At 54.3% G+C, this 27,320-nt stretch overlaps 2 protein-coding genes across 3 annotated transcripts; one reads left to right on the top strand and one right to left on the bottom strand.

The window, feature by feature from the left end:
• Positions 1-1,472: 1,472 nt before the first annotated feature.
• OTOP2 (otopetrin 2) lies at positions 1,473-27,320 on the top strand. Its single transcript, XM_049813363.1, has 8 exons — positions 1,473-1,581; positions 21,412-21,598; positions 22,228-22,665; positions 23,154-23,290; positions 23,825-23,883; positions 24,561-24,694; positions 25,147-26,036; positions 27,150-27,320. The coding sequence occupies exons 3-8, from the start codon at positions 22,260-22,262 to the stop codon at positions 27,318-27,320; spliced, it is 1,797 nt and encodes a 598-aa protein (XP_049669320.1). The 5' UTR covers positions 1,473-1,581; positions 21,412-21,598; positions 22,228-22,259.
• USH1G (USH1 protein network component sans) lies at positions 8,610-18,512 on the bottom strand. Of its 2 annotated transcripts, XM_049813370.1 has the most exons (3): positions 18,161-18,512; positions 9,712-10,953; positions 8,610-8,979 (listed from the first exon to the last, which is right to left on the bottom strand). In XM_049813370.1, exons 1-3 carry the CDS (start codon positions 18,322-18,324, stop codon positions 8,976-8,978), a joined length of 1,410 nt encoding a protein of 469 aa, XP_049669327.1. In that variant the 5' UTR covers positions 18,325-18,512; the 3' UTR covers positions 8,610-8,975. The 2 variants fall into 2 exon arrangements, with proteins under 2 accessions (XP_049669327.1, XP_049669328.1); XM_049813371.1 differs by lacking the exon at positions 8,610-8,979 and having other exon boundaries at positions 9,708-10,953.

The raw sequence follows: 27,320 nt of genomic DNA, 5'->3' as shown, positions 1-27,320 counted from the left end.
CCTGAGCCACCATCTACGGACCCAGCTGCCCCCCATCCCAACCACCCTCAGACACAGCTCTTGGGCACATGAACACCACCAGACCATCTTCACCCCTCTCCAGGTTGGCTTTTGCCCCACCACGCTCCTCCAGGAATCCTGTGCATCCTTTGTGGGTACTGTTTCGGGGTGCCACTGCCACCCAGGGCTTTCGTGAGGGATGCCCAGCATGGGGCAGGGGGGGCCGGGCTGTCCCCATTCCTGCAGGCGTTATTCCAGAGCAGAACTCCGGTCACAGACACGCCGGTGCTGCTGCCGGCACCCTGCCCGCACGGGCTTGTATAACCTCTTACGTCAGGCAGCGCTGGGCCACGGCCGAGCCAGATCCTGCTTCCCTCCCTGTCTGCGCCAGCCCAGCACTGCGGCCATTCCTGGGGCCCAAAGCTCCAAGGTCCCACTCCCCGGGGGGGAGAGAACCCACCTGTTGGGTGCCCCATGGGACCCTCTGCCCAGTAGCTTTCCTGTGGGGATGCTGGTGGGTGCTGTCACCTGGTCCCCGCTGCGACCCAAGGACGCTCATCCTCCGCCTCAGGACCCTGTACGGCACAGTCCTGTTTCACACGGAGCAGCCTTCGCCATTTTCTTTGAAAGCAACCAAAATTTAAAAAAAAGGGGGGGGTTCGTTTTTATGCTTCTCCCTAGCAAGAGTGGGCAGGATGCGGCCAGGGCTGCTCCCTGGCCAGCAGCAGAGACGAGCCCAGCACATCCCGATGGGTGCCCAGAAAGCCTCCACCTCCCCAGCCGTCCCTGGCCTGCTTTCCAAACCTGACCGGCCGGGTTTCGGGGTGCTGGAGGTGTGCCAAAGCACCAGGGCAGCGGGACAAAGGCATTCCCTGGCACCGGAGTGGGCAGGACGCCGTGCCAAGAACAGCACGTGCCGCTCACCTCTCCTTCCCAGCCCCCGAAACACGAGCAAAACCCCTGGGGAGATGCTGCCTGTGGGTACAACCAGTGCCTGGCTCATGGCTGTCTGTCAGTGCCCTCGAGGGCTGTCCAGCACCCACGAAACCCACAGCCGGGGTCCGCACGCCGCTGGGCATGGGTGGCCGAGCGCATACGCTGCCGTCAAGCACCCACCGCTGCCCCTCGGGCATCGCTCGTGGGTTGCAAAGTGCCGCAGGGTTTGCTTTGGTGCTCGGTGCTCTTATGTAAGGGAGCGGGAGAGCTGTGGGGACGAGCCCTGCTTTATAGGTCAGAAAATGGAGGTGCGGGGCAGTTAGGGGATTGGGCTAGGTCAGCCTGTGAGTCAGTGGCAAAGGAGGGACCGGCGCGGCGGAGGCTTTATTAGCTGATGAGGGGTGGAGCGAGGCTCCGCAGGCAGGCAAGGAGCCACGCCGAGACACGGCATCGACCGAGCGGGGTCTCGCTCTCCCGCCCGGCACGTCCCCCAGCACCCTGACCCACTGGCGATGCGGCCCCGGCCCCGCTCCTCCTCCTCCTCCTCCTCCTCGCCGTGTCCCTGAGGGGCGTCCAAGCCACTCGCCCCCCGCCGCAGCCCCAAACTCGCCCACGGCGCAGCCAGGAAGGCGGTGATGGAGCAAGGTCAGTGAAACAGGTTTCTCCTCCTGGGTCCTTCCCCGTGCAGGCTGGGGAGCTGCAGACTTGTTGACAGAGGCTCTCGTTAGCTCGGTTATTGAGCGGGGCCGAGGGCTGGGCTCTCCGCTCCAGAGGTAGCGGCTCGGATGGGGCCACGGCCGCCCCGTGCATCTCCCCGTCCCTCCCCAGACAGCCGTGCTGCTCAGCCTTCCCTGGCCTTGCAGGACCCCATGGGAGCCCCCCACCCTGGGAGGTGTGCTCCGAAACACCGACGGGGCCGGGGTGGCTGAAATAACGGGTGTTCGCGTGGGAGGTCTCCTGTGCTGGGGACCCAGAAGGGTTTGGGGCCGTCAGTCCCGGTTGACTCCGGTACCGTGGCCCACAGCCGCCCCCGGGTGCCGGCACGTCAGCCGAGCGGCCGGTGCCAAGCTCAGGGGTTGTTTGTGGCTGCAGAGAAAGGCCAGGTTGGGGGTTTATCACAGCTGACGTAAAAGGCAGCATCCAGGCCAGCTGCCAGGATCCTTCCTCTGCCCCGTTCAGGCCGTCTCGTTGGAGCTCCCGCGCGCTCTGTGCTTCTCGCCAGCACTGCCCGTGGCCGATGGCACTATACGCCAGGGACGGGGAAACGTGGAGGTCAGCCATCCCGCCCGCCGGCATGTTTCCAAAACGCTGCCAGGGAGCCCAGGGAAGAGTGAGGGTGGGCGAGGGTCCCCGCTGCCAGCGCCTGGGTTTGCGGTGACACAGCCGAGCCAGCCAAGCTCTGCCACTTCCCAGCGGTGAGATAATGGGTGGGGAACAAAGGGATGTTGTAGCAGCCGGATCCGTCCCCGGCGCCTCCCGCGAAGGCAGAGCCCGTCCTTGGACGAGAGCAGCGTTGTGCTCAGCACGCTGCCGGCGGTGCCCGGCTGCAACCTCCACCCGGGCACCGGCAGGCTGTAGCCTCGCCAGAACCAGGGAGGGGACGCCGGGGAAATTCATCCCCACCGGTGCTTAAATGCTTGCGTAGGACTTACCATCTGGGTTTAGGTGGTTTGGTTTCTGGGCTGGATCGTCTCCTTGCTGCCCTGCACTTGCTGCTCCAGCCCGGTGCAGTACCACGGCGGGGGTCGCATAGTCCAGCCTTTGCCCGGGTGTCTCCTCTGGTGACAGCCGCTCCTGGTCCCACCGGGACCTTCAGGGCTGGGTGGCTCTGCCAGCTTTGGAGAGCACTGTTGAGTTGGAGCTCGGTGTTCTCCAGCAGGAAAATATAGTTGTTGTCAAAGTGTTAAAGCTCAGACAAAGATCAGGGAACAGGAGCAGCGAGAAGGTTGTCCCATCCCTTTGAAAAAGCAGGAGGCTGGGAGAGAGTGAAGAAAACCGTGATCGCCACCGGCTCTTGGAGCTGCTCCAGGGCCCAGGCTGGCATCGCAGGGCTCTGCCGTGAGTGGGGCAGGCAGTGCCGTGGGACAGGCAGCACGTGTGTCGATGGGTTCTGGCTGACCCCATGCCAGCTGGGGCTCATGTAGCCCCCCCGGTGCCTTTGCTGCCCACCTTCCTCCCACTGAAGCATCTGGGGCTAGATGTACGGGCCGTCCAGGGCACCAATCCTGCAGTGCTGGTGTTCGTCCCAGCCGACCGCATGGTCTCAGCTAGCAGCGTTACTGAGGAGTTGGTGTTGGTATTGCCCCGGCTACATAGGGTTTCCCGCTCCCTTCCCACCCGCCGTCACCTCTGGGACCCACATGCCGCCCTGCTGAGCTGCTTACTAGGGGCTGTGCAGGGCTGCTCCGTGCCCTCACCTCGGCACGTGGAGCAGCACAGAGCCAGCTGGAGTTGGAGTCAAGTCCTCCTAAAACACAGTTCTCCCCAGCTTTGGTATCCCCACCAGCAGTGCTGGGCATGACCACATCCTCACTGCGGATTTCAGGGCCATGCCAGAGCAAGCCAGGAGTCCAGGTGTCGTGGGGACCAGGGGTGCTCAGCAGCTGGGGACAGAGATCAGGCGGTGCCTGTGCTCAAAGCACACTTATCCCCAGCAGCATCATCAGCGCTCAGCGGGATGTATCCAGACCAATGCCACGTACCTGACCGCAGCCACATCTTCACCCCACCTCGCAGTCCCCAGCTATGAGCCCTTAAATCCCTCCCTCCCTCCATGCTGTTGGGGAAGGAGCCTGGGAGAAGATGTCTGGCTTTTCCAGCTCCACGCAAGCCTGTAGCTCCCCCTTAACCCCCAGCCCACCCAGCCTGAGTGTCGAGGGGCTCTGGGGGGTCTCGCAGCTGGGGCAATTCTTTTCACGCTTCTGCAGAAACAGCTCCTTACCCCTCCTGAGGCTGGAAAAAGTTATTGCAGCCACAACCCCGCAATTACAGAGTAAACCTGCGCTCTGGCCCTGTACCAAGCCCCGTGGGAGGTGCTGCCCTGCTCCTGACCCTCATTCAGCAGCAGTCGGGGATTTTATCTTAACGCCCAGGAGGGAGCATCTCCCTACCCTGCACCTTGAGCGAGCAGCCTGCCCGCACCAAGTGCTGCGGACAGACCACCAAAGGCAGACAGGCCCAGGGCACTGGTGATGCCCCACATCTTTCTCTGCCCTGACTCCCCCCAAGGGATGCTCAGTGCCATCTGCGAGTGCGTCCCTGTGCTCCTCCGGTCACCCCGGCTGAGAGCAATCCGGGGTGATAGGTACCGGGACGATGGGTACCAGGGAGCTCACTCCGGCCCCGAGGCACTTGGTGGCAGAATCCACAGCATCACCTGATATTTTGCTAACATTTATGAATTGCATGAAGCAGATGTAGAAATAATTTGCCCTGTTAATACCTAAAACCAGCATTAAATGTAAACGACACTTCATTTCTCCCACTTATCCTGGCCTGCTCAGCAGCTCTCTCTCAGGGAGGGCATGCTGAGCCGCCTCCACCTTGCTGCCTTTTGGGGCCCTTTGGTTTTAGGAACAGCCACGGAGGATCCCAAAAGCCATTACAAAGCCCCCGTGAGGTGCTGCATCCAACCCAGGCCGTATCAATGCCGCATCCAGCCCTGCGCTCAGCTGCCGGGGGGGGGGCATGGTGTGAGGCATGGCAAAGCCGGGCCATGCCGTGGGTGTTCCACAGGGAGCCCCTTCCCGTTCGCCTCTGTTCCTGCCACCGCACGTTACTCAGCCGCTCAGCCAGGAAGTGAATCCCAGGCGGGATGGGCAGGAAATACTTAAGCAAGTGGCATGCAATGGCCCGCGCTGGCCTGGCAGGTCCCAGACCCCAGCGTCACCCTCCGGTGTGGGCACTGTGGCTGTCAGTGGCTCCAGGTGAGGTTGGAGGAGAGGAGCATTAGGCAGGGCTGAGGACTAGGTGCTCCAGCTCAAGGGAGATGCCTCCCTGTGGTCTCCTCTGCCCATGGGACCTGCGTGGTGTCCTGTGGGCAATGGTCTTTCTCAGTTCCCATGCTGGCCCTGCGTGGCGTGGCTGAGCATATGTGCCATGCAAGGGGAACAGCCGATAACCCCGGTGCTGCCAGTAGTTTGGGGGAAGAAGCCATGTCCCCCGCTGGGGCCGACCGTGGTACCCAGCAGCCAAGCAGGGATGCTGCAACGTTCACTAGGCGCCTGCAAACCTGCATCTCCAACACCATTGCTGCACACCCTCGGTCATCCCTGAAAACCTCCCCTGCTTTCTCCCACCTCCAGACTGCAGTCCGGGCACCCAGCCAGCTCCTATGGATGGAGAGACAAAAGCACCTGAGTGACAGCGAGTGCTAACGCATCCCCCTTACAGCAGGCACACGGGGATAAAGGCAGGGCCTGTGAATCGGCATCACTTTTGTGAGTGATGCTTCTCCAGTCAAGGAGCCGGGACTGTCCGGCTCAAGGATGGGGTGTCCGTGCTACAGCCAGACCACTGGCACGGCCCCTTGACCTCGCTCTGCTCCCTACACACCACCTCCTGCACCACTGGGGACAGGGAAACACATGTCCAAGCTAAACCCAGGGGACTGGTTTTGCTAGGAAACCCAATTTAACACAGGCACAGGGCAGTTTGGCGTCCGTGGCTTGGGGCGTTAAGGGATGACCGTCCCCAGGATCGCAGGTTCCCTCCTGGGGAGATGCTGCCATCCACTGCCACGGTGCCCGCAGGACCTGCGCCGTGTCCGACCGCTCAGGTGCCGCAGGCAGGTACAAAGGCCGGTGTTTGCTCGCTGGCAGCATCAGGTCGGGGAAACCTGCTGCCTGGCTCAGTTTCTGTTTGGGAGGGTATTTAAGGGTGTTCTCCAGGGTGTGCCAGCCCTGGCCTCCACCCTGCTTTCACAAGCACCCTCTCCGAAAGGAGCTTGTTGTTCTCAGCCATGGAGCAGATGCAATTAGCACCGGCAAGGTTCCCCCACGGAGGCCAGGTTCTGGACAGGCAGAGCATTGATGGGCCCCATCTGTGCTGAGGAGCTGGGGACAGCCACGTCCCCTCCCCATGCCCAGGGCAAGCAGAGCCCAGCTCCATCACGAGCCTGGTGGGATGCAGCAACCCAGCCGGCCAGGGGAGTTGGAAACTAGGAGACTTCTCCTGGGCGGGGGGGTTTGAACCCCCTGTCCTTCAAGGGCTGCATCCCCACACTTCGTGGGAGACAACCTGGTTGAAAACCAAGGACCAAACCCAATGCCAAGCAACACACGTGAGCCCAAAGAGTAGGCGCTTGCTCTGGGGCTGCTGGTGCCTCTGACAGCCACCCCTGTACCCACAGACTGTCCTCCTCACGCCACCTGGGGCAGCTGTGGGTCTGAGCCCATCTCTTGGGCTCTGCAACTCTGCGTTGGTGCCACAGCTCAGTTTTGGTCTCTCCCTGCAGTTGTGGTGGTGACCGCGTTGGTATCCAGGCTCAGCAATCCCAAGTGGCATTTCTGGGCTTGGTCTTAGCTGCACGGGGACGTGTCGCATGGCTCTTGGGTACCGTCACGTCGCCAAACCTTTTCACTGGCTCTCTGGAGGAAAGACAGGTGGGGAGAAGGGATCTCTGTCAGCATCAGCCCAACATCAGCAACTCCTTCGGTGCTCCTAAGCAAAAAGACAAAGTTAGGGAGTGTGCAAACCCCAGCTGCCCAGCAGCCCCCAAATACCCGCCGCATCCCAGTGCCCAGCCCGCAAAAGGCTCTGGCAGGTGCCAAGCCAATAGATCCACGTGTCCTTGTCATCTGCTGGGATAAACTGGTCCCCATTGCACTGGAGTGACAGCGATATGAGCCAAGGCAAATTGCTCCCCTCCCATGTCCGGCACAAACCCAAAGGCACAATTCATCCCTGGGGAAATTGGAGCCGGGAGCTGGTTCGTGGTGGGCAGCTGGTGCTCTGCTGGTTATCCAGAGCAAGGTCAGAGGGCTTGGATGAAATCACACATGTGCATGAGGACAGGGGTGAATTTAGCCGCTGTAAACTCACGTGAACATTGGCTTTAAGTTACGGGTCCTGCTCCCAGCAGGACTTGGCAGCCGTCCTTCTACCCCGCCGCATCCCTGCTGCCTCGCAGCCCCAGTGGGCAGTGGGTCCCATCCTGCTCTCCAAGAGCCTGTCCCGGCAGAGGGAGCTGTGACATTAGCGAGCTGAGCCACCGCTCTCTCCGCTGGGACAGCAGGCCCGGTCTCTGGAGAGGGACCAAAGAAAATAGTGCTGGGGCCCTGGCGCCGTGCAGCCTTCACAGAGAACTCGCCAACTCAGCACATCTGATTGCTCGCCCTTTTGCCTGGAAATCAAGCCAAGAGTTATGCAGAACTTGTCATTTCAAATATAAAAGCACTTCTAGCTCTAAAAATCACTTTGAAAAACTCCTTCTTAGTTTGCATTCACGCAGAAAGATCTTGGACTTTCTGTGCAGCAGTGGTGTTTAGCTGATGCTGGAGCATCTCTGTGTGCAGTGGCATAAGGCTGGGACTCCACACCTCTCCTGGTGGGGCTTCAGCCACTTGGGGGGCAGTAGGACAGAAAGCCACCTTGCAAAGAGTATTTCTTGCTTGCAAAGAGTATTTTTCCTCCCTTTAACACACACACACACACATATCCAGGGCATGCACAGGCAGGGAGCAGCACAGCTTCACACCAAACAAATCCCCATCCTCCAAACAACAAAACCACAGTCTCCACAGCTCTGAAGGTACAAGGGTGGTCCAGATCCCAGCCAGACCCGGGGTGAGCACATACAGACTGCCAGGAGTCACTGTGCTCTGGTCATTCCTTATCATTTGCATCCTTGAGATAAGGCTGGATAAGCAGTACCAGTAACAACATGCGGCATTTCTCTGATCTGGTAGTTTGCATCACAGCCTGAACAGGCATGTTGCCAGCACCCCATGGCAAGGGGCTGTTGACTCTCTCCCATTAGGCTATGTCACTGCCCAGGTCCCCATCTTGCTGCTGCACCCCAGAAACACTCCTGCCACCCAGGAGCCATCCGTAGATCACGTACACAAAATGGTGCAGTGGAGCAGGGAGTTGACGGCTCAGAAAGAGAGTGCAATGGTCAGCGAGAGATGCGATGGGTCCACGCAGAACACCTAATGCTATGGCTCAGAGGTGCATTTTGAGCGCTCATGCATCAGAGATGCTTGGAAAGGCTCTGGGCTGCAGCCCGCTGCTATGCTCGGTCCTGGGACATTCCTGGAGGTGAAAGTTAAGGTCCTCGGCACACAAACTGCTGATGCAGCTCAGTGCCCTGGAGAGATGGGACAGAAATATTGCCTCTGTGGGGCAGCCATTTGACCACTGGAAAGCAACTATCAACATGTTCAAACCACCATCTTAATTTTGGATTGTCACCCTCAAGACAGCACAGACTGGACTCACGGACACGTACCTGCTGGCTAAAGTCAGGTCTGGCATGTCTCAAGCTGAACAGCCCCAAGCCACGGTAATCAAAACTTCTTCCAAAAACACAGCATCAAACAATGCAACCGAGAACCAGGAGAGAGACCAGAATTCCCCCATCCCTCTGCTTCTCCAGCCCAAACCCCAAATCAACCACTCGCTCAAGAAAGAATGGATTGTAATTATTTATTTTGGGTCCCTTTGAAAATACCATCACATATCTCCTTCCATTCATGGCTTCGTGTGGTCTCAGCCTGTGACGGCACAGTGTCCTAGCCAGCTGTGCAGCTCACTTCTTCCTCCAGCGAGCAGGCGACCATCGTCCCTTCAAGGTTGGCAGGTTGGAGCTGCCTGGGCCGATCTCAGCAGTTGTCCCTCCGTACCAGGTACCGCCTGGGAGCATCGCACAAACAGGGAGCAGAGCGACGGAGCAGAGGGCAGTCCAGAGGGACTGGTGGGGATGGCTGTAGCTTTCAGCTGCCCCAGGAAGGGGGTCTCTGGCTTGTGTTTTCTGGCAACTTAGAACTGGGTTTGTTTCTCGATCGTTTAAAAAAAATTAAAATAAAATAACGATAGTGCTATCTGCAAAGGGAAAGAGAATAATCTGTCAGCACCCTGAGGATCCAAGACTGAGCTGTACTGAAAGCCTGTAAAACCAGCAAGAAGGACACAGATATCTGAAGGCTGGGAAGCCCGAAGAACACAGTGGATTGGGGCGTCAACAGATGTGACAGTGGGGAGACCCACACTAGTGCCTTCCCTTCACCTCTATGGCCAGCACGTGGTCCTTCGAACCAAACCAACCAATCCTTGGAAACACCATAAAACAGCAACAACTCCAACCCAGACATGCAATCTCCAAAGGTCTGAGTAAGATCTCAAGCAGTTGGGGAAGGATTCCCAATGCCACTGGGCCCTGCCGTCAGCCTGCTCCCACCGGGAGTTGCGGTTGATTTCCTAACGCCTTCAAAAGGTGAAGAGTCAAGACAAGCCTGAGCGTGGTTGAAAGTCCCAGCTACAGGGACTCAGAAGAATCAGACCACAGAGCAGTCTGCATTCATACAGGTTATGAAACAAAACAAGGGCTTCACGTCCTGCCCAGCCACATTAGGGCTGTTGAGTAATGAACTAACGCTATTGCCACCTCTCTGAACTCTCATCGTTTCCACACGAGCAGGAATTTGCCCACACACAGAACTACTAAGGTTACCCGGACTCCTACTCTTCCAAGTGGGCTGAAAGCAAGACCTTACATTATTCACATCTCAACCTGGTGAAGGGTTTAATCGCTCAGAGACCCTATCTCGTACTTACAGTTCAGTGTCTACAATGACGTCTGGCTTCTCCAGAGTTTGTCGTCTCCTCTGGATGGCATCCACAATCTTTTTCCTGGGGCCCAATGGGATATTGATGCTCTTCAGGTCATTGTCTGAACATAGCATGAGGGCCTCCAAGTCAATCTTTTCCTTCTTCAAGACGGAGATGAACTCAAACATGTGCAGGGAAGCCAGAAAAGTCTCCAAGGGGCTGGTGTCTGGTTCGTCATCATCATCTAAGCCCAGCTCCACCTCATCCCAGGGTAGCTCCTCCGCGTTCCTCTCCTGCAGGCTGTTGGCACTGCCAATGCTATCGTTGAGACTTGGCGAGCGCTGCAGGCGGCTCCGCAGTTTGACACCTACCCCATCTGTGTTGTCATCACCCAGCGTGCCAGTGTCCTCCCGGCCGATCCCAAAAAGCCCACTGCTGACGTAGTTGCGCCGGAACACCATGGTGCCCAGCCCGGGGCGGTTGAACAAGGAGTCGTGGCCAGAGTCAGTGCTGACTTCCGAATGGGCTGAGTCCATGTGCAAACCTGGGTCACTTATGGCACGGGAGACAGTGTCTTCATCCGTGAGGAACATGTCTCTGATATTACGCCGAGTCCACTCCTTGGGGCTGGCGTATGTGCCCTGCTTCACAAACATGACGTCGTTCCCCAGCTGCAGACCAGACAGAGACCGCACGCTTTTCCTCCCATCCTCGTAGATCTTGAATGTCCCGTCCACCTGCTTCTTCTTCTCTAGTTTCTTTTGTATTTTCGTCTTTCCCTTGGCTGTGCCATGGATGGTGGCTTGTGAGTATGGCAGGGAAGTCACCATAGACATCTGTTGGAACTTCTTGCTTAAGGTGCTACTTGAATAGCTGGAGAAGCTCATGGTATCCGAATTATCCGACATCTCCTTTCTGTACCGTTTCTCCATCCTTTCGTGGTGCTTCTTCTGCAGCTTCACGCAGTCCTTAATCCTCCGCTCCGCATCCCGAAAGGCCTTGTCCTTCAGTTTGCTCACCAGCTTGGGGTTGAGGCTGCTCTGCTTGGCAGCAATAGAGTCCAGGTATCGCACACACTCCATGTGCCCCTTCATGGCTGCCATGTCCAGCGGGGTGTGGTAGTCATTGTCCAGGCACCAGATGTTGGCCCCAAAAGAGATGAGGAAGGAAAGGCAGTTCAGGTGGCCGTTGGCTGCTGCCAAGTGGAGAGGGGTGTTCCCCCAGATATCACATTTGTCTGGATCGCCCCTAGACAGCATGAAAAACAACCAGTTAGCATGCAGGCATGGCTGACAGACTCTACCGAAATATTCTCAGTTGCGCAGGGGCAAATCAGCACCATGAACTGTTGCCTCCTCGAAATATGAAGCTACACGCTTCTGGCCCCTGCAGCTTAGTTTTAACGGGGGTCTTCTGGAGGGGTGTAAGGCTGACGTGGAATCACATGCCTGACGTGCACGTCTGCGGTAATTCCCATGGCTTGAATTTAGCTCTCAGGAGACATATGTTTCTGCATCAAACCAACTTTTGGATGGAAGCAAGCCAGATTCTGAATAGCCCAGAACTGAGATACGGGGCTGATTCCAGCTCAGACCTTAAGCTTGTTATAAAATTTCAAATCTCAAACATCCTATTAAATTCTAGTCAGATTCTGTCTTCAGATCTTGCCTTCATTCAGATTCTGTGGAGACACACCCCAAAATACCTCTCTATACACCACACCCAGTGTGGGACACCATGGGATCCCACCCTGATGGTAGCACCGCCATGATACGGCCATCCTCAGCAATGGATCTGAAACCCACCAGCTGCTGCACCTTCCCACCCTCCTCCTCATTGGTGCCTGGGGAAATTCGGGACACAAGAGAGCACTTTGTCCATAGAGAATAAGAGCAAAGTTGCTGGCATTGGCCTTGGGGTTTTGCGGGGTTTTTTGCTGTACCATGCTGGATCTCAATTGCATGGCTTGAAGCGCATTGATATTAGCACATCCTGAGAATCCAGTTTCAGAGAAAGTGGAGATTAGGTTTCCGTACTCCTCAAGAGCTAGACGCTTGACTAATGCCATTAGCATCTCCTCTCACACCGTGCCGGCCCCTACCCCAGCAAGCCGCTGATGGGGCACAACCGCTTGCCCACATCTCCTGCCTCCCGTGACAGGACAGACACAAACCTAGGATTCAAGGGAAGTCTGTCCTCCCGACATTCCTCTGTATTTGTGATCTGCTGAAACAAGAGATAGTTCACACCCCTGCTGGCACCAGCCTTTGCCCGAGCGCGTGTGCTAATGATATGCAGCCAGCAGCAGTATCTGTCAACAAGGCGCTCTCCCTTCGTGCACATGGATAAGGCAAAACCTTTTATTAAGGCTGTGCAGCTCCACCACCCTCAAGAGCAACTCCCCGTGGGCAGCAGGGCTCTGACAGAGCCCTGGCTCAGCACAGCTCTTGCCCGTTTCCACATCACCCTTTCAATGAGCTCTAGAGGAACCTAGCACTGTCCCTCCACCACAAAGACCTCAGCTCCAAGCCCTGGTTGCACCAGGAGTAACTACTTCAGAGGAAAAGCACAGAGATCACAGGAGCTCAGGGACTTCTTTCCCCTGCTGCTTTGCATCTTCATCACTAACACCCATGCACAAGAGCCAGTAACAGCCTTGTCCGGCGCATTGACCCCCCCAAACTGGGGGCAGGCTCCCTGCTGCTCGCTCTGGACACGGCTGTTCAGCGAACAGCAGAGCCGGAGCAGAGCCGCCCGGCTGGTGTAATGACTAGTTTGTAATCCTCAGGCTTTGCCGACATCTCAGCTATGTAATACTGAAGGAAAATGATTCTGCAAAAGGCAGAAGCAATAAAGACAGCATCCAGAGGTTAAGATGCAGATTATTTGGACCCAGATCCTGGCTGCACTGCCTGAGAACTGCTATGAGGTATGCTCAGCTTTCCCCTTGTGGGACTACCAGCAGTAGCCCCACCACGCTCGTATTTTCACAAAATTTGTAGAAACTTAGTAAGTACAACTTTGAGCCTGCTGGCAAATTCAGCAAGTCAGTCAAAAGGCTCAAAACTGTATAAGGGCCAGAAAGACCCACAAACCCTGCAGGACTTCTGTATCCAGAGCCTTTGACATCTCTCAAAGAAGCTGAAAAAGGCTTCAAAGATGGGTGCTAGGGGGGAGAAGGGCAGGAGATCACAGGGTTGAAGAGCCATGAAGCCAGCAGAAGGAGAGGAGGGAGCTGCCAGTACTGCAGCAATGCCGAGTTTCCAGGAGCGGTAACTCCCCAGCCCTTGCCTCTATCCTCGTAGTGACATGTCCAGGCTGGGAAATTCATGGGGAGGATAAATATTTGATGAATTGCAAGAGAGGAGTAAATTATTGATGGAGCTGGATTAAAGAGCCAGTGAAACTGGAACCGCCTGCGCTGGCAGTGGGACTCCAGCGCGTGAAGGGTTGGTTGTTTGTTTACGTGTGCTCTGAATGGGCATAAGTGTGCCCAACATGTGCGGGCAGATGAGCCAGGGCACCATGAGGGTCCCAACGTGTATATGGACTCATGATGTGGACAGTGACTTAGCAGCAGACTCACTACAAATAATCTTGCTCCCCAAGCCAAGCGTATGGATGCTCGATCCATAAAGTACATCTCTGAGCCCATTCTCACATCTGTCTGGTTCAGGTGACAAAGAGCAAAGCCAGGGAGGTTTTGGTGGATTCTTATTTGAAGGTCTACTATCTTCATGCTTTTCACTACCTCAGAGAGTAAGTGAGGAGAAAGAGCATGAAAACCAGGTTTCCCTGGACATTTCCGCTGCCTAGAAGCAACAGTATTAGAGCAAAATTAGATGTCTAGGTCCTTTTGTCCTATAAATGTCTGCCGCAGGTGCTAAAAATGCATCAGAAGGAAAGAAGAACGGCGTCTTGCAAAGTAGAGGTGTTTGATCCAGCACAGATAATAAACATGAGGCCCTCCCTCTGGCAGGTGTCTGTCTGAGCAAAACTTCACCTCCAGGGCGCTGCACACGAGGAGATGCTGACTGCAGGGTCCACTAAGTGGGAACGTATTTTAATAACAGGTGTAAAGTGCAGCACTTCTCAACTTCAAAGCGTTTTCGAGTGCTGAGTCAACTCCGGTAATAATCATTATTAAAAACGCTGTTAATTGAGCCCCTTAGGTGGACATGTGTATCTCCTGAGTCATTGCATTTGCACCGTGACACGCACACTCACTCCCTTCCTGCCGGTTTTTCCCCTCCACTTCTCCCATAGGATCCCAATTAGCCAGGGAATCCAGCGGCACTTACATACGTCCTTCCCTGGCCGCACGTGTGAAGTTCCTCTGATAGCAATGGGCTGGCTCACCCCCTGGCTCATGATGTGCGTGAAGGATCAGGCCCTCAGACCAGGAGCCAGCTAGGTGCAGCGTGTCTCTGGCTCCCATAAAACAGTTTTGGATATAGGAAGAGTAAAAATCATTTATGGCTTGAGGAAAAAACCCCACCAGCTTCAGCATAGCCCATCAGGGCAACGACCCAAGCAAAGCCTAGAAATGAGCCAAAAAGATGAGGGTTTGGACCCAAAGCAGAGCTCTGGATCTTGTATCCCAAGCTTTGTCCAGGTGGTGGTAGGTCAAGGATTCAGCTTTCCTCCAAGTTCAGATCCCCCAAAATCCAGCACAGATGCTGTAGGTGAGGTTCATCTCGGGGCTCTCTGCCTCTTGTACCAGCAAAAAGCTAGGCTAGCAGTTATTGTTGCTGGTGATTATTAATGCTGGCTGTACCGTAGCAGTGCCTTGGGGCACGTCTACTGGCTCAGCGCTTCACCGTGCCCAGATCTCACGCTGGCTCCAAGCAGCCAGCTCAGGTGCCAGAAGTGACAAAGCTGTGACAGCACTCCACCCTGCTCCTTCACCTTCCCGGCAGGTCATCACCCAGGGAAAGATTCCCACCAACACGGCCACGCTGCTCCTGGCACCCACGTGGCCGTCAGCCCTGTGGCGTGCAGAGGATGCACATCACCTTCACGTGCCTTGCTGCAACCTCCACCGCAACCCTGCCCCAGCCAGGACAACATGAGTCCCTTGAGCAGCCTGGCTGATGTCAGGAGCCATCTCGTCTCCTACAACCCACTGCTGAGCCACTCGCACCCCTTTGCCATTAACATCCAAAGCATCCGTGACCCCCGTTTTTGTAAGAAGGGAAACCCAGGCACAACTCTGCAAAGAAATGCCGGGTGACAGAGCTGACCGCAGACCTGTCTAGCAGAAGGACACATCCTCACCTCTCCTGTGGTCCACTCCAAGGCAAGAAAGTCTTGGCCATTCCCAGTCAACGTCCCCAGACCCATGGCTAACTGGAGCTGGACTGATGCCTGCCACTGCCACAGCACTTCATAATGAACCACACTGAAGAATTACTGCCTCTGAAAAGCTGCAGTACTAAATGCCAGTTAGCCTGCCTTTTCCCAGCCATCATGTTAATTGAGTTTGCTTCCTCACTGGAGCCCAGCCAGGAGGAAGAAAAAGGCTTTTTGTGTTGCAGACAAGAAGGATGAGCCACTGCTGATCCATCCGTCCCAAACGCTCTCTCCATCCCCATGCAAAGGTGGCACGGAGGCACAGACACATCACCAGCTGTTATGGACAGAGCAATGAGCCTGCTTCATTACCCCTTCTGTGTGGGCTGAGACAACGAACTTTCCTCAAGGATCCACCAACGGATTTATTATACTTTCTTTCCCCCTCCCCATTTCAGCCCTACACCACAATCTGCTGAACACGCAGGTGTATGAATGAGGCTCCTTCACTGACGACAGAGCCTGGATAATCCTAAGTGCCCATCAGCCTGGCTTGCAGCGGGGTGTGACAATGAGAGCCGTGATTTTTGCCCCCAGCAGCCCCCCTCCCACAGCCCTGCTTTCTCAGGGTGCTTCTGGCCAGCCTCACGAGGACATTTCATAACAGCCTGGCCCCAGCACTCAATCTCCTGGCTTGTCTGGGCACCAGTATCACTGCCCAGCGCTGGCAAGGAGGATTCGGTGTTTCTTGCTGGACCTGACATGCGGAGATAAATGCACGAATGTAAACACATCCTGCAGCCCCACAGACGCACACTTTGCTCCACCATCCATCACGTAAAGGGCACTGGGCTTTTGCCAGGCTATTTTCCCTGTCAGGAACAAATGTATATTAGGCTGTTAATTAAACAGCAGCCAAGCTGCACTCAGACATGATTGAGCCCACGAGGACCTTTTAATCCAATGTGAATTTATAAAAGGGGCCCCTCTATGGAAAAGCAGCCCTTGGGCTTTGTGGAGAGGCAGAAACTGCTGGCTTCGGTGTGTGAGTTGGCAGGGCAGGCAGTGGGGCTGCAGCGTGTCCTGCGATGGAGGCAGGCAATATAAGGAGATATAATGATATAAAGAGATAGAAGGTCAGTCTGAAAGGCCCATCCCGTGGATTAACGCCCCTCCAGAAAGGCTTTGCCTTTTGAGCACTTCAGTGCTGGCTGTACCGTAGCAGTGCCTTGGGGCACGTCTACTGGCTCAGCGCTTCACCGTGCCCAGATCTCACGCTGGCTCCAAGCAGCCAGCTCAGGTGCCAGAAGCGACAAAGCTGTGACAGCGCTCCACGCTGCTCCTTCACCTTCCCGGCAGGTCATCACCCAGGGAAAGATTCCCACCAACACGGCCGCGCTGCTCCTGGCACCCACGTGGCCGTCAGCCCTGTGGCTTTGCCTTTCTGGAGGGGCATTCAGCCACAACACGGGCCTTTCAGACTAACTTTTTGGTCATCAAAAAGTCTTTGGAACGATTTCTAACTTCGGGGTCTCATCCCCAGAGTTCCTGCCCTTGTCTCTCTGGCCCTGGGTGGCAATTCACCTCCAGCAGGAGCTCAGAGCAGGTTTCTGCTGGGCACAGTCTCTCCTGGGAGGTACACAGTAAGTCACACAGCCCCCACCCAGGGAAACACCACGGGGCTTTCAGCCCAGGAGCATCTCGGGATGCATCCCTCAGAGACAGGTCTTGCTCCCTTCCCTCTGGACTCTGAAATCATCTTTTCCTGACCACACTTCTATTGCATCAGGCACTCAAGGACTTCTCAAAGTGACTCTGTACACAGCCTTTCTGACCCCAGGATCTGAAAAGAAAACGCTTTACAATGGAAAGACAGCAATGTGTGTGGGAGCTCTGCCTGTAAGTACGGCTGGCTGGGGTCAGGGGAGCCAGCTGAAGGTTTTGCACGAGCAGACCAGAGTATCAGGAGATGCTGAGAGCCCAGGAACAGGCACAGTGGAGATGCGGCTGTTTGGGTACAAAGACTGCAAACGCAGCCCAGGGTGGACACAGAAAATCCCTGGTTGGGAGCTGACAGCCCCACCAAGCCCTGACCCAACACGAAGAAGCAAAGCCCTTCCAAGGAGGCATGATGTACATCCAGGCTGCCGACCTCAGCAGTATTCAATATTAGAAAGAAATCAAAATCAGCACTGCCACCAATCTCTCAACACAAGGCAGAGGCCACCCCACCTTGGATGCCTTTAGATGAAGTGCTCAGAAAAGCTTCCAGAGTGGAAGGGAGCACTGGCATGTGCTCCCTTGGGAGATTGGTAAGAACAGGAGAGCCGTGTACTGCTCGAGAAGGAACTAGGTATGGCAGATCTTGCCTTAGCACAGACCTTCTTGTGTGGTTCCCCCAACACCAAGCTGTAAAGCCCTCCAGTCTGACAAGTCCCCCCAGTGCCACTCCCTTCTCTCCACCACATCCACGCTTATGGAGTCAGAGACCCTCAGATTTGGCAGCCCAGGGCGAGGTACCGAAAGACACATCACCATCGAGCAGTCCCCGTGGGGGAGACTGAGCTTAAAGAAATCTGCTCTTGGGGATCCTGCTCCTGAATTTCCTGGGCTCCAGGTGCATGACAGGCTGCCCGGGGGTCACATATTGACACCTCGCTTTGGGTAAAACAGACAAGTGTCACCTACTGCCAGTGGCACCGCACACATCTCTCTATGAGAGCACTTCTTGGGACAGAAGGAGCAGTTATTCTCTCTGCACCCTCATTTAAAAGGGCTTTTTTTGTGGCAGTGACCCGATGTGCTTGCATTTCAGCTCTGCCTGCCTTTACAGGACCTGATTCAGGACTGCAAAGCACTTGCCGGGGGGGGGGACCCTGTCCCACCTGGGGAGCTGCAAGCGGGTTTTGGGGCAGGAGCAGTTATAGGGTCAGAGGAGCTGGGAAAACAAAGAGCAGTTATCAAGAGCATTGGATTAGACTCAAAGCACCACAAGGAGAGAAAAATAACAGAGGGGAGGACAGGAGTGGGGCTGTTATGGGCAGAAGCCATCATTTTGTGGGGCACCTGCACCCACGCTGACCTGTGAGCAAGGAAGGGGGGAAGACGGGGTCCCAGCTACCCTGTCCCCGGGGACCAGCACCGTGCATTCGCCAACGCTCACCCTCTGCTGACAATGAGGCGCAGGGCGTCCAAGTTGCCATGGTAGGCGGCCCATAGGGTCGGGGTCATGCCATCCTCGTCCGGCGAGTTCAGGTCCTTCTTGGTGGCTTCCTTCAGGAGGTCCAGGTAGCCGTCCCGGGCTGCTCGGTGGTACTGGTCATTCATGGTGCGGAGCGGTCCCCGGGCGAGCGCATGGGTGCCCAGGGGGGCTCAGAGGATGGGCATGGACATGGACGTGGGGAAGGGGGAGCTGCCAGGAGAGCCCAGCTCGCCTCGCAGGGTGCCGCAGTACCAGGACACCTGAGAAGTCCTGGCTGGGGAGGCAGGAGCTCCTCCAAGCCCAGCCAGCCAGGCTCTCCAGTGTTTCCCCTGGGTCCTAAGCATCCTCCGGCCCTGACGGCTCCTGGCAGCAAACCTTTCACGCAACCAGCTCCACGGCACGTTAAAAGCTCCAATTAAGCATCATCGCTGCGTCGGGCTCAGCCGAGTGCTGTGAGCACAGGGTCGTGCAGCGATGACTTCCAGGGTCTGTAAGTCCCCGAAGCAGAGCAGGCTGCCAGAAAGGCTCACGGGCTGTATCCTACCCAATACCCCTGCATGCCCCTCGCCGTAGCTACCCCATCTCGAGTGAGGGGCAGCAGCAGCCACGGGAGGACGAGTGGGCTGATGGAGTGCGAGCCCCCCGCTGCTTCCACTCACAGTCCCCTGAGATTAGGGCAGCAGCTGGGACCTGGATGGATGCTCCTGCTTCGTGCAGAGACGGCTGAGAGCAGTTTGGTGACTGCCCCTGATTTCAAAGCGACACCAGGGGTGTTCACAGTTCAGTTTTTCCTGGTAGGAAAAAAAAAAAAGATCTATCTATATATCTCCCTAGTGTCACTAGGAAGACAACAGCAGACCCAGTCACCATCCCTGTCCCCCAGCAACCCTGCCTCTGCCCACAGGGCTCTGTTTTCCAGGGAATTGCACAACAAACTGCACAACAGGAATCCATGATAACCCAAAGTAACTCATACAGGCTGGAAAAATGCCCTTCCTCACCCCGTCTCCCTCTTTGGAGACCACAAAAAAAACCCCAAACCAAACCCGCTCCTGTCTGTAGCTCAGTACTTCTACTATGATGTGCATGAGGGGCAGTGTCTGGCCTCCAGTGTCTTTTATGCTGACACAGAATTCCTGGCTGTGGTGAGCCCTGTGGGGAGACGGACAGCCCCAGGCAATGCCTCCAGCACAGGATTCCCAGGCCCTGGGCACCCTCTGCCGTCAGGAGAAACAAAGCCAAGCCTGGATGTTGACGAAAGCACGAAGCCTTCGTAGCACGTTGCGCCCAACAGTGAATCGTATCCCTTTGGACACACTGTCATGGAGGAGGAATTTCTTGCTCCTCTTGTGCATTTTGCCTACCACGTCCTGCCTCTGGGGATGGAAATCTCCAGGACTGGACCCTGCGTCTGCCACCATGGCCCTGGGACAAAGCATGGGGTTTGGAAAGGGTGAAGGCAGACCCAGCAGATGGGTGAGAAAGTGGGGAAAGAGTGGAAAAATGGGGAAAGACTGAAAGACAGCAGCGGAGAGGGTTGGAAAGTAACGAGCAGAAAGGAGGAAAAACAGAGAGAAATACAGCTTATTTTTGTAAGCAAAAAAATGCTCCAAGACGGCAGGGTGGCCCTAAAGCAGTCCCAGGCGCACCCATACAAGCTGCAGTGATTAACCCCTGGGTGACCGACATGGAGTCGCCGTCCCGGCTGCCCAGGGACACCTGTAAGTGCACCAGAGAGAGGGTCTGTTCCCCGTACGGTTCGCTCACATCACAGATTCGTACTCACCCGCTCAGCCTCCTTGGGTGAGTCCTGATGGGCTGTAGTAGACATCGGAGGTATTTGCCGCTGGGATCTTTCCAGGTGAAAAGCAGCATAGTAATGTCTGCAATTCATTACCAAGGTTATTTAATGAATTCTTGTATTATTACTAATTAAGTTTGTTATGCTGTATGGTGGCTCCCAAGGGGGACTGGGAGCGTTGCCCAAGGCAGTAAAAAGCTCTTTCCTCTGTTGCTGGCTGTTAAGGACAAAAGAGGGAGGATAAATCAGTGCATTTAGCCCAGGGGGACTCTGAACCTCTGGCCTCTGCAAAACATCCCCATTATCAGCTCAGATTCACTGCATGGGGCGAGGGGGGGGGGGGGGTCTGGGCTTCGCTGGGAAAGGCTACAGACTGAGAAAAGATCAACCACTCACCCCAAAGAGGAACCTCTGAGGATCAGCAGAGGCCAGGCAGGGCAGACCCAGTACTGCTTGTGGCAGCCGGCTGGTGGCAGCACGGGAAAGACACATGAAGTTCTTCTCCCTGGGCTCTACAGGAGATCCTGAGCTCTCTCCTTCACCATCCCAGGTAGTTCGGTTTGACGCTGTCCCTGTAGTGCTGCAAGAAGGAGCACTGCGGTGAGTGGGCAGCAATGGGACTGAGAAAATGCACAGCAAAGAGCCCCATCTCTGTGCTTGCCCCAGAGGCGGCAAGCAGCAGGGACATCTCCAAAAGAGGCGTCCTCGTGAAGGAATAAAATTTGCCCCCATCCACTCAGAACTGCCCTGGGTCCCCCTATCACCCCCTACCGAAATATAACAGCTGGGGCAAAAGAGATCTTGACCAAAAGTTCTCCCCTCACCTGGCAAATGCTTGAATCCCATCTGCGCCGTGGTTTGTAACATGATTTCTTTCTTCTTGAAAGGAGAGAAGTTAAGCTCCTGAGGGCCAGAGAAAGGTGATCCCACCCTGAAGTCAAAGGCAGTGTGTCAGCAAAGGGGAACATGGATTCCAGTCCCCAAATCCTGCCCTGTTCTACTGCTAAACCTTCCTCATTGTTGCCACCACGGGTGGGAAAAGATTGAGCTGCCCTTGGCACTGAATAGATACAAATGCAAATTTCTTCCTTTTTCTCAAAAAACGTTCCAGGCGTAGAGCACACTGATGAAAATAGCACAGGGTGAGGCACAGCATTTATTGTGCTCAGTTAAGCAGAAAGCCAAGCCCAAAATCATCAGCAAAGGTAAGTTCATCACCCAACCATCTTCTCTCAAGGGAAGAGATCTCATGCGTGTAGGGAGATGGGTTTGATGGGGTGGCTTTGCTCTGTGGTGACCGTGACCCTGTGACCGAGCGGTCCGTGCCATGCTTAGCAGCATTGTCACCTCATGCCCTCCCCAGGTAAATAACCCTTATCTCCTCATCTCTCTCCTGCTTCCCCAAAATCAGCTATTGCACAAAATGGATCACATGAGTTTCTCTGAGAAGCCCATGAAGCACTGCTGTCAGCTCCAGACATGGTATAAATCACAGAGACATCCCAACGGGTATAAATTCTTCGGCTGACTAAGCTGCAGCAACGGGGAAACTTCTCAGCCTGACAAGAGCAGAGATTTGGATCCCAGGCAGCAAACAGGTCGGTGGAATGGCTTGCTTTGAATGGTTAATTTGCTTTGTTTCAGGCTTTTCATTGAGAATCAATGAAGTCTGGAGCTTAGCACAGGCAAGGGGCTTAGAGGGAGTGAGATAGCTCACATCTTTCTTGCAGGAACTGGTATAAGCCATGACGTGATACTCCAAAGACTCCCAGGGCTTTCTTACTTTTTGCTGGCCTGTTCCTCAGCCAGGAAGTACGACATTTTCTCGAATGTTTAGCGGTTGACATTTTCTCGAATGTTTAGCGGTTGACATTTAGAAATCAAACCACATTGGCCGTTTGCCCCAGGATGTTTGATCCTGAGAGCTCTTCTGGTGCTTTTCCAATATCTTGCATCAATAAACACCTAAACATTGTGTGACCAATGAGGCATGCGTTGTTAAACTGACCTGGGATCTTCCCAAGCAAAAGTATCTTAAGAACTCAACCTTCAGGGAACCAGGAAAAGAAAGGTTGAAAATGAGCTTATCCCTCTTTTTACACTGTCTCAGCCTTCCCCTTTCCTCTGATACGTGCTCTCCTCGTCATCACATGTCCTGCTTTGGTCCAGCCCTGGACTATTCAAAACGAAGTGACACCTCTCATTCATTGGGCTCTCCTCCCAACAGCGTTAACCCTCAGCTAAAGCATTAGCTGAACCATGACCGAAGAGCCCAGGCGGAAGGACAGCGAGATCAGACACCCCAACTCCACCATGGGCTGCGGACACAAGGATGACAAAGCCAGCCTGGCTTCGAGCCAGATAGCGTCTTTCGGCCACCAGCCTCATCAGCCCCTCTCCACTCCTGCCTCCAAGGAAGTGTGGAAAAAGGGCGGCCGCATGTTCTCCATCCTGCTGGCTGTGCACTTAGCCCTGCTGGCTTGCACGCTGGTGAGCAGCGGGGCTTTTGAGAAGATTGCCGTGCACGATTACGATGTCTTCTTCCTGCTGACCGTCATGATGCTGATAGTCATCGTATGGATCATCTTCTACCTCGTCGGCACCTCCCGAGGCCCAGATGCCATCCTCTGCAAAGATTCCCATGCTGGCCCCATCTGGCTGAGAGGTAGGAGCTCTTGGGGGGCTAGGGCTGGGGGTGAGATGCAGGGTGGACAGTTCATGGGGGCATCAGTTATTACAAGGGAAACAGCAACCAGCTGGGGCACAGCCTCCTCCTCCTCCTGTGCTGGGGCATGGCAGCATGCCCTGCTTCAGAAGGTTAGCTGCTAGTCCCACCGCTGGTTTCACTGCCCGGTCTCCCTTTATCCGCAAGGGCTCTTGGTACTTTACGCTAGGTTCCTTCCCAACCTTGCCATCGCTCTTGCAAGAGCTGTTAGCTCCGGTCAGAGTACAGGGTTGATTGAAAATCCCTTCCAACCAAAATTACTGTATGATTCTGTTGGTGCCAAGATAATCTGGGTGCCGGGAGAGGAAAAACAGAGGTAGAAGCAAAGCCTCTCCATGGCAATAGTTCCTCTTCTTCCTCACATCTATCTGCATTAGCCTGCATGCGCATACAACTGTCCAACCACAGATATTTTGGTTCCTCAACAGGAGGCCTGATCCTGTTTGCCATTTTCAGCCTTGTCATGGATGTGTTCAAAATAGGATATTACTCAAGCTTCTACAGCTGCCTGTCTGCGATCAAAATAATCTACCCCATTGTGCAAGCAATATTCGTGGTTATCCAGGTGAGATGGTTGTGCTCTGTCTCAGGGAGGGGTATGGAGACAGAGTCACAGGTGGAAGGAGCTCTGATCTCATGGACGCAGCTCAGGTAGCTTAACTCAGGCCCCCCACCCAGCCCACATCTTCTCCCTCCAACCACGATAACTTCCAGCTGTGGCAACCCACTTTAAGGCATTGATTTAAACTTGTTCCCATACTGTGACGTTTTGGGTTATGGCAGGATGACTTGTCACAAACTCTTAAGCAGCCTGCATCCAGCCAGGTCTCCTTTCCTAGGAAGAGCAGAGAGGGAGGAGGACAGTCAGGGCAGGGACTGCCTTGCAGCTTCAAGTCCTACACAGAGGACCACCTGCTCTGGGGCAATATCAAGGAGGGAAAAGGTCAGATAGGGACAATTTAGGCAGGAACAGGGGCTGGCCATGGGCAGAGCAATGGCTTCAGCTTGCTCTCTGCTGTGGAGGGAGATCCCTACTTCGGAATGACGTGATTTGCTTTCCAGCTTTGTTGGAAATAATTTCTTTTCTTGCTCCTACCAGACATACTTCCTGTGGATCTCTGCCAAAGACTGTGTCCACGTACACCTGAATGTTACCAGGTGAGTGCTGCTGCTCTTTGAATTGCAGTGGCCCAGAAGAAGTGGGCCACCGCAAACCCGCACACACCCTGCACTCTCTCACACAGCTAAGATGCAGCAAGAGGATAATTCTGTCTCCCTTAATGCTGGCCAAAATTAAACCTGCTCAGTCTCCAGCTAGCCTTAGATCCCAGCTCAAGCAGTTGAGGTTCATGACCTGTGGATCTAGCAGGGCTGGGATTCAATTCAAGAATACAAGTGTTACTCAAAGCAGATTAGTATTAAATAAATAATTAGCATTAAATAAAATGATTCATAGCTGACTTTTGCTTCCTTGGGGAAGACGACAATGCAGTGGGCAAGCCTCAGGCTAAAACAAGATCTTGTCCACTTTTGCAAGACTGGATCTACTGGAGACCAATCCAGACCTATTAATCTACTCACTATTGAGAAGCTCTTCCAAAACTAGCGTGAGGAATCAGGCCTTGCTAATTCTCATGAGCATGGACAAAAAATAGGAAGAGAGCAAGAGCAGCAAAGCAAGGGTAAGGATTTCTAGCCTTGACCACTAGAGTCCTTGCACCACTTCAGGCAGCTCCCACAGTCCGTCTGAACTTGTGCACATCTATAGCATGGATGGGAGCAACATGGTCTAAAGCCGTTGCTTTAATCTCATGAACCTTTTCCTTCTTCTGCAGGTGCGGCTTGATGCTAACACTGACTACAAACTTAGCAGTGTGGATGTCAGCAGTGACAGATGAGTCCGTTCACAAAGCGCATTCAAAGTTGAAGAAGAACGTGACAGAGGAAATCTTCAGATGGATCCTGAAAGGTAATCTGCCCATTTGTGAAGCCATCTGGTCCAGGGAGGGAGAACCATGAGGTAGAAATTATTCTGCAAGTCAGGACTTATCCCTTTCCAGAAGGCCTATCTAGAGCTGAAGGATTCCTTTAACAGAGCTGGTATGTTAAAAGCCAGGTCTTAATGTTCATTTCTTAATCTGTATCACAGAGGAGTCAGAAGGGTGGAAGGCCCTGTACAAAAGGGATGGGAACAAAGAAGGGAAGGAAAAAGAGAGATTTAACCTGCCATCTAACTTCTTCAGAAATAACATTAGAACAGAAAGCTGAGGTTGAAGTGTCCTTGTTTTCAAAGTGGTTACGTATTCTTCTGTCCTTGGTCTTGTTTTTCACTGACCCTAAGTATCCATTTCTTCAGGGCTGCTAACAAGTGCTGGGTCCTTGTTTTAATAGCACTGCATCTGTGTTCTCATCTTGTTTCAGCGGGAATGAGAAGTAGCTCAGCTGAAGAATGCAATTGCAACAGCCAGATCTGCCAGATCTTCAAGAACGGCTACTTTTGGCTGTACCCCTTTAACATTGAGTACAGTCTCTTTGCCTCTGCCATGGTCTATGTCATGTGGAAGAACGTTGGACGCATCATAGACCACCACTCCCACCACATTCACCGCCTGAAGTTCAGGCTCTTCCGAAGGACCTTCTTTGTAGGCATCATGTTGGGCCTCATCATTCTGGTGAGTGGTTTGGGAGTCCTTATAGTTTATGAGGTGCAGGTAAATTCCAGCACTGAATCCAGCAAGAAGAGTCAAGCACTCACCATGTACTACATTTTCAACATTGTTTGTCTGGGCCTGATGTCACTTGTCTGCATCGGTGGCTCAGTCATCTACCGGTTTGACAAGAGAGACATGGATCGGCACAAGAACCCAACCAGGACTCTGGACGTGGCCCTGCTGATGGGTGCAGCCTTGGGGCAGTACGCTATTTCTTACTACTCCATTGTGGCCATTGTAGCCAGCACACCAAGGGACGCTATCAGCGCGCTCAACCTCACCTATGCTCTCCTAATGATTGCTCAGCACACCTTCCAGAACATCTTCATTATTGAAGGCCTTCATCGGCAACCCCCAAAGGAAGACCACAAGCATGATTCTCACCAGAAGGATCTCTACGGACTCACCTTTGTCAACATCAACGCAGTGTCCCTCCGTGTGCCTGACAGTGGCAGCACCTTGGCCCCTAGCACTGCCTCTGGCACTGAAGCCATCCATCCTTCTGACCTCGTGCGGTCCCTCACCGCCCCCAAGAAGATGAACTGGAGGAGAAAGTTCTTAAGGGAGATCTCCATGTTCCTCCTGCTGAGCAATATCATAGTGAGTACATGCAGAGAGGAGAGTTTGTCAGGGTCGGGGAGAGGGAAGCAAGCACAAGGTAGAGGTGTCTGTAAAGGAAAAGACGCGGCCCACGCAAAAACAACCCTTTCTGTGCCTCAGCTATACAGAGAGCACACTTACTTATATTTGTATGCGATTCCCTTGTCACATAAAAGCAAGAGCAACTACCCTGGAGTTAAGACATTTTAGGCTACACCGATAGACCCGTCACTTATCACCAGACTATCAGACAATAAAAGCGGTGGGTACGAGGGAAGAATCAGTTTCAGTATTTTTATTGGCTATTAGCAGATATGTAGACTAGCTTATTAAAAGCAATAAAAGACATTAAACCCCTCCCTTACACCCCCAAAGAAAGGATGTGATGTGACAAACACCTGGGGTGAAGTGTGGGTTTTCTTGAGAAATGGCAGCACGTGTCTCCTCAAAACCCGGGGCCTAGGAGCCCAAACGCTGATCCCGGTTGCTGTGAGGAGAAGCCAGTCACTGACAACTTCAGCTGGGATTTCCACTTTCATGAGCAGCCAGGGGACCACAGTTCCCTGCAAAAGAAACGTAGGATTACAGCTGCACCTCCAAAGAAGCCAAGCACATGTTATGTCTCTAGAGAACCTCCAAATCCCCAGCTAGTCAGTCACATCATGTCCTCAAACTGATTTTACACATAAGCTTACAGAGAATGAGCTGACAACCCCCATGCAACCAGATACACACGCTGGCTGGGCTTCTGAGGAAAATACACACACCCAAGCCCGGGGAGAGCAAGCTGCTGCCAGCTGACACCTACCCATACTTGCTCCATCCAAAGAGTTTGAATGTGCCAGGTTCACGCTAACACACAACATGCTCAAGTTCTTTCCTTGGTGAGTGCTCCAGCACCTGGCTCAAGTCTGTCTCTGAGCATAAATCCAAACTGGTCTCAGGGTACAGCACTAGATTCTACTTGATCTTAATGTAAACACAGGCTCCTGGCATAGGTCCCATGCTCAGAAGGTCACTTTTTTTCCCACCTCTCAGTAGCTGTGATTGCAGGTGCTTGCTGTACTGCACACCTTTCTCACCACAGTGTTATTCTTCTGTTTTCCTAAACAGCTCTGGATCATGCCAGCTTTTGGTGCCCGGCCCCAGTTTGATAATGACACAGAACTGAATTTTTATGGTGATTCCATGTGGCCAGCCATCGTGGACATTTGCCTGCCCTTTGGGATCTTCTACCGAATGCATGCAGTGGCCAGTTTGCTGGAGGTCTACATCATGTCCTAA

This window comes from Accipiter gentilis, chromosome 10, assembly GCF_929443795.1.
Source record: "Accipiter gentilis chromosome 10, bAccGen1.1, whole genome shotgun sequence".
NCBI lineage: Eukaryota > Metazoa > Chordata > Aves > Accipitriformes > Accipitridae > Astur > Astur gentilis.
Note: the sequence above shows the minus strand (reverse complement) of the source record. Positions and strands in the feature narration are given on the sequence as shown.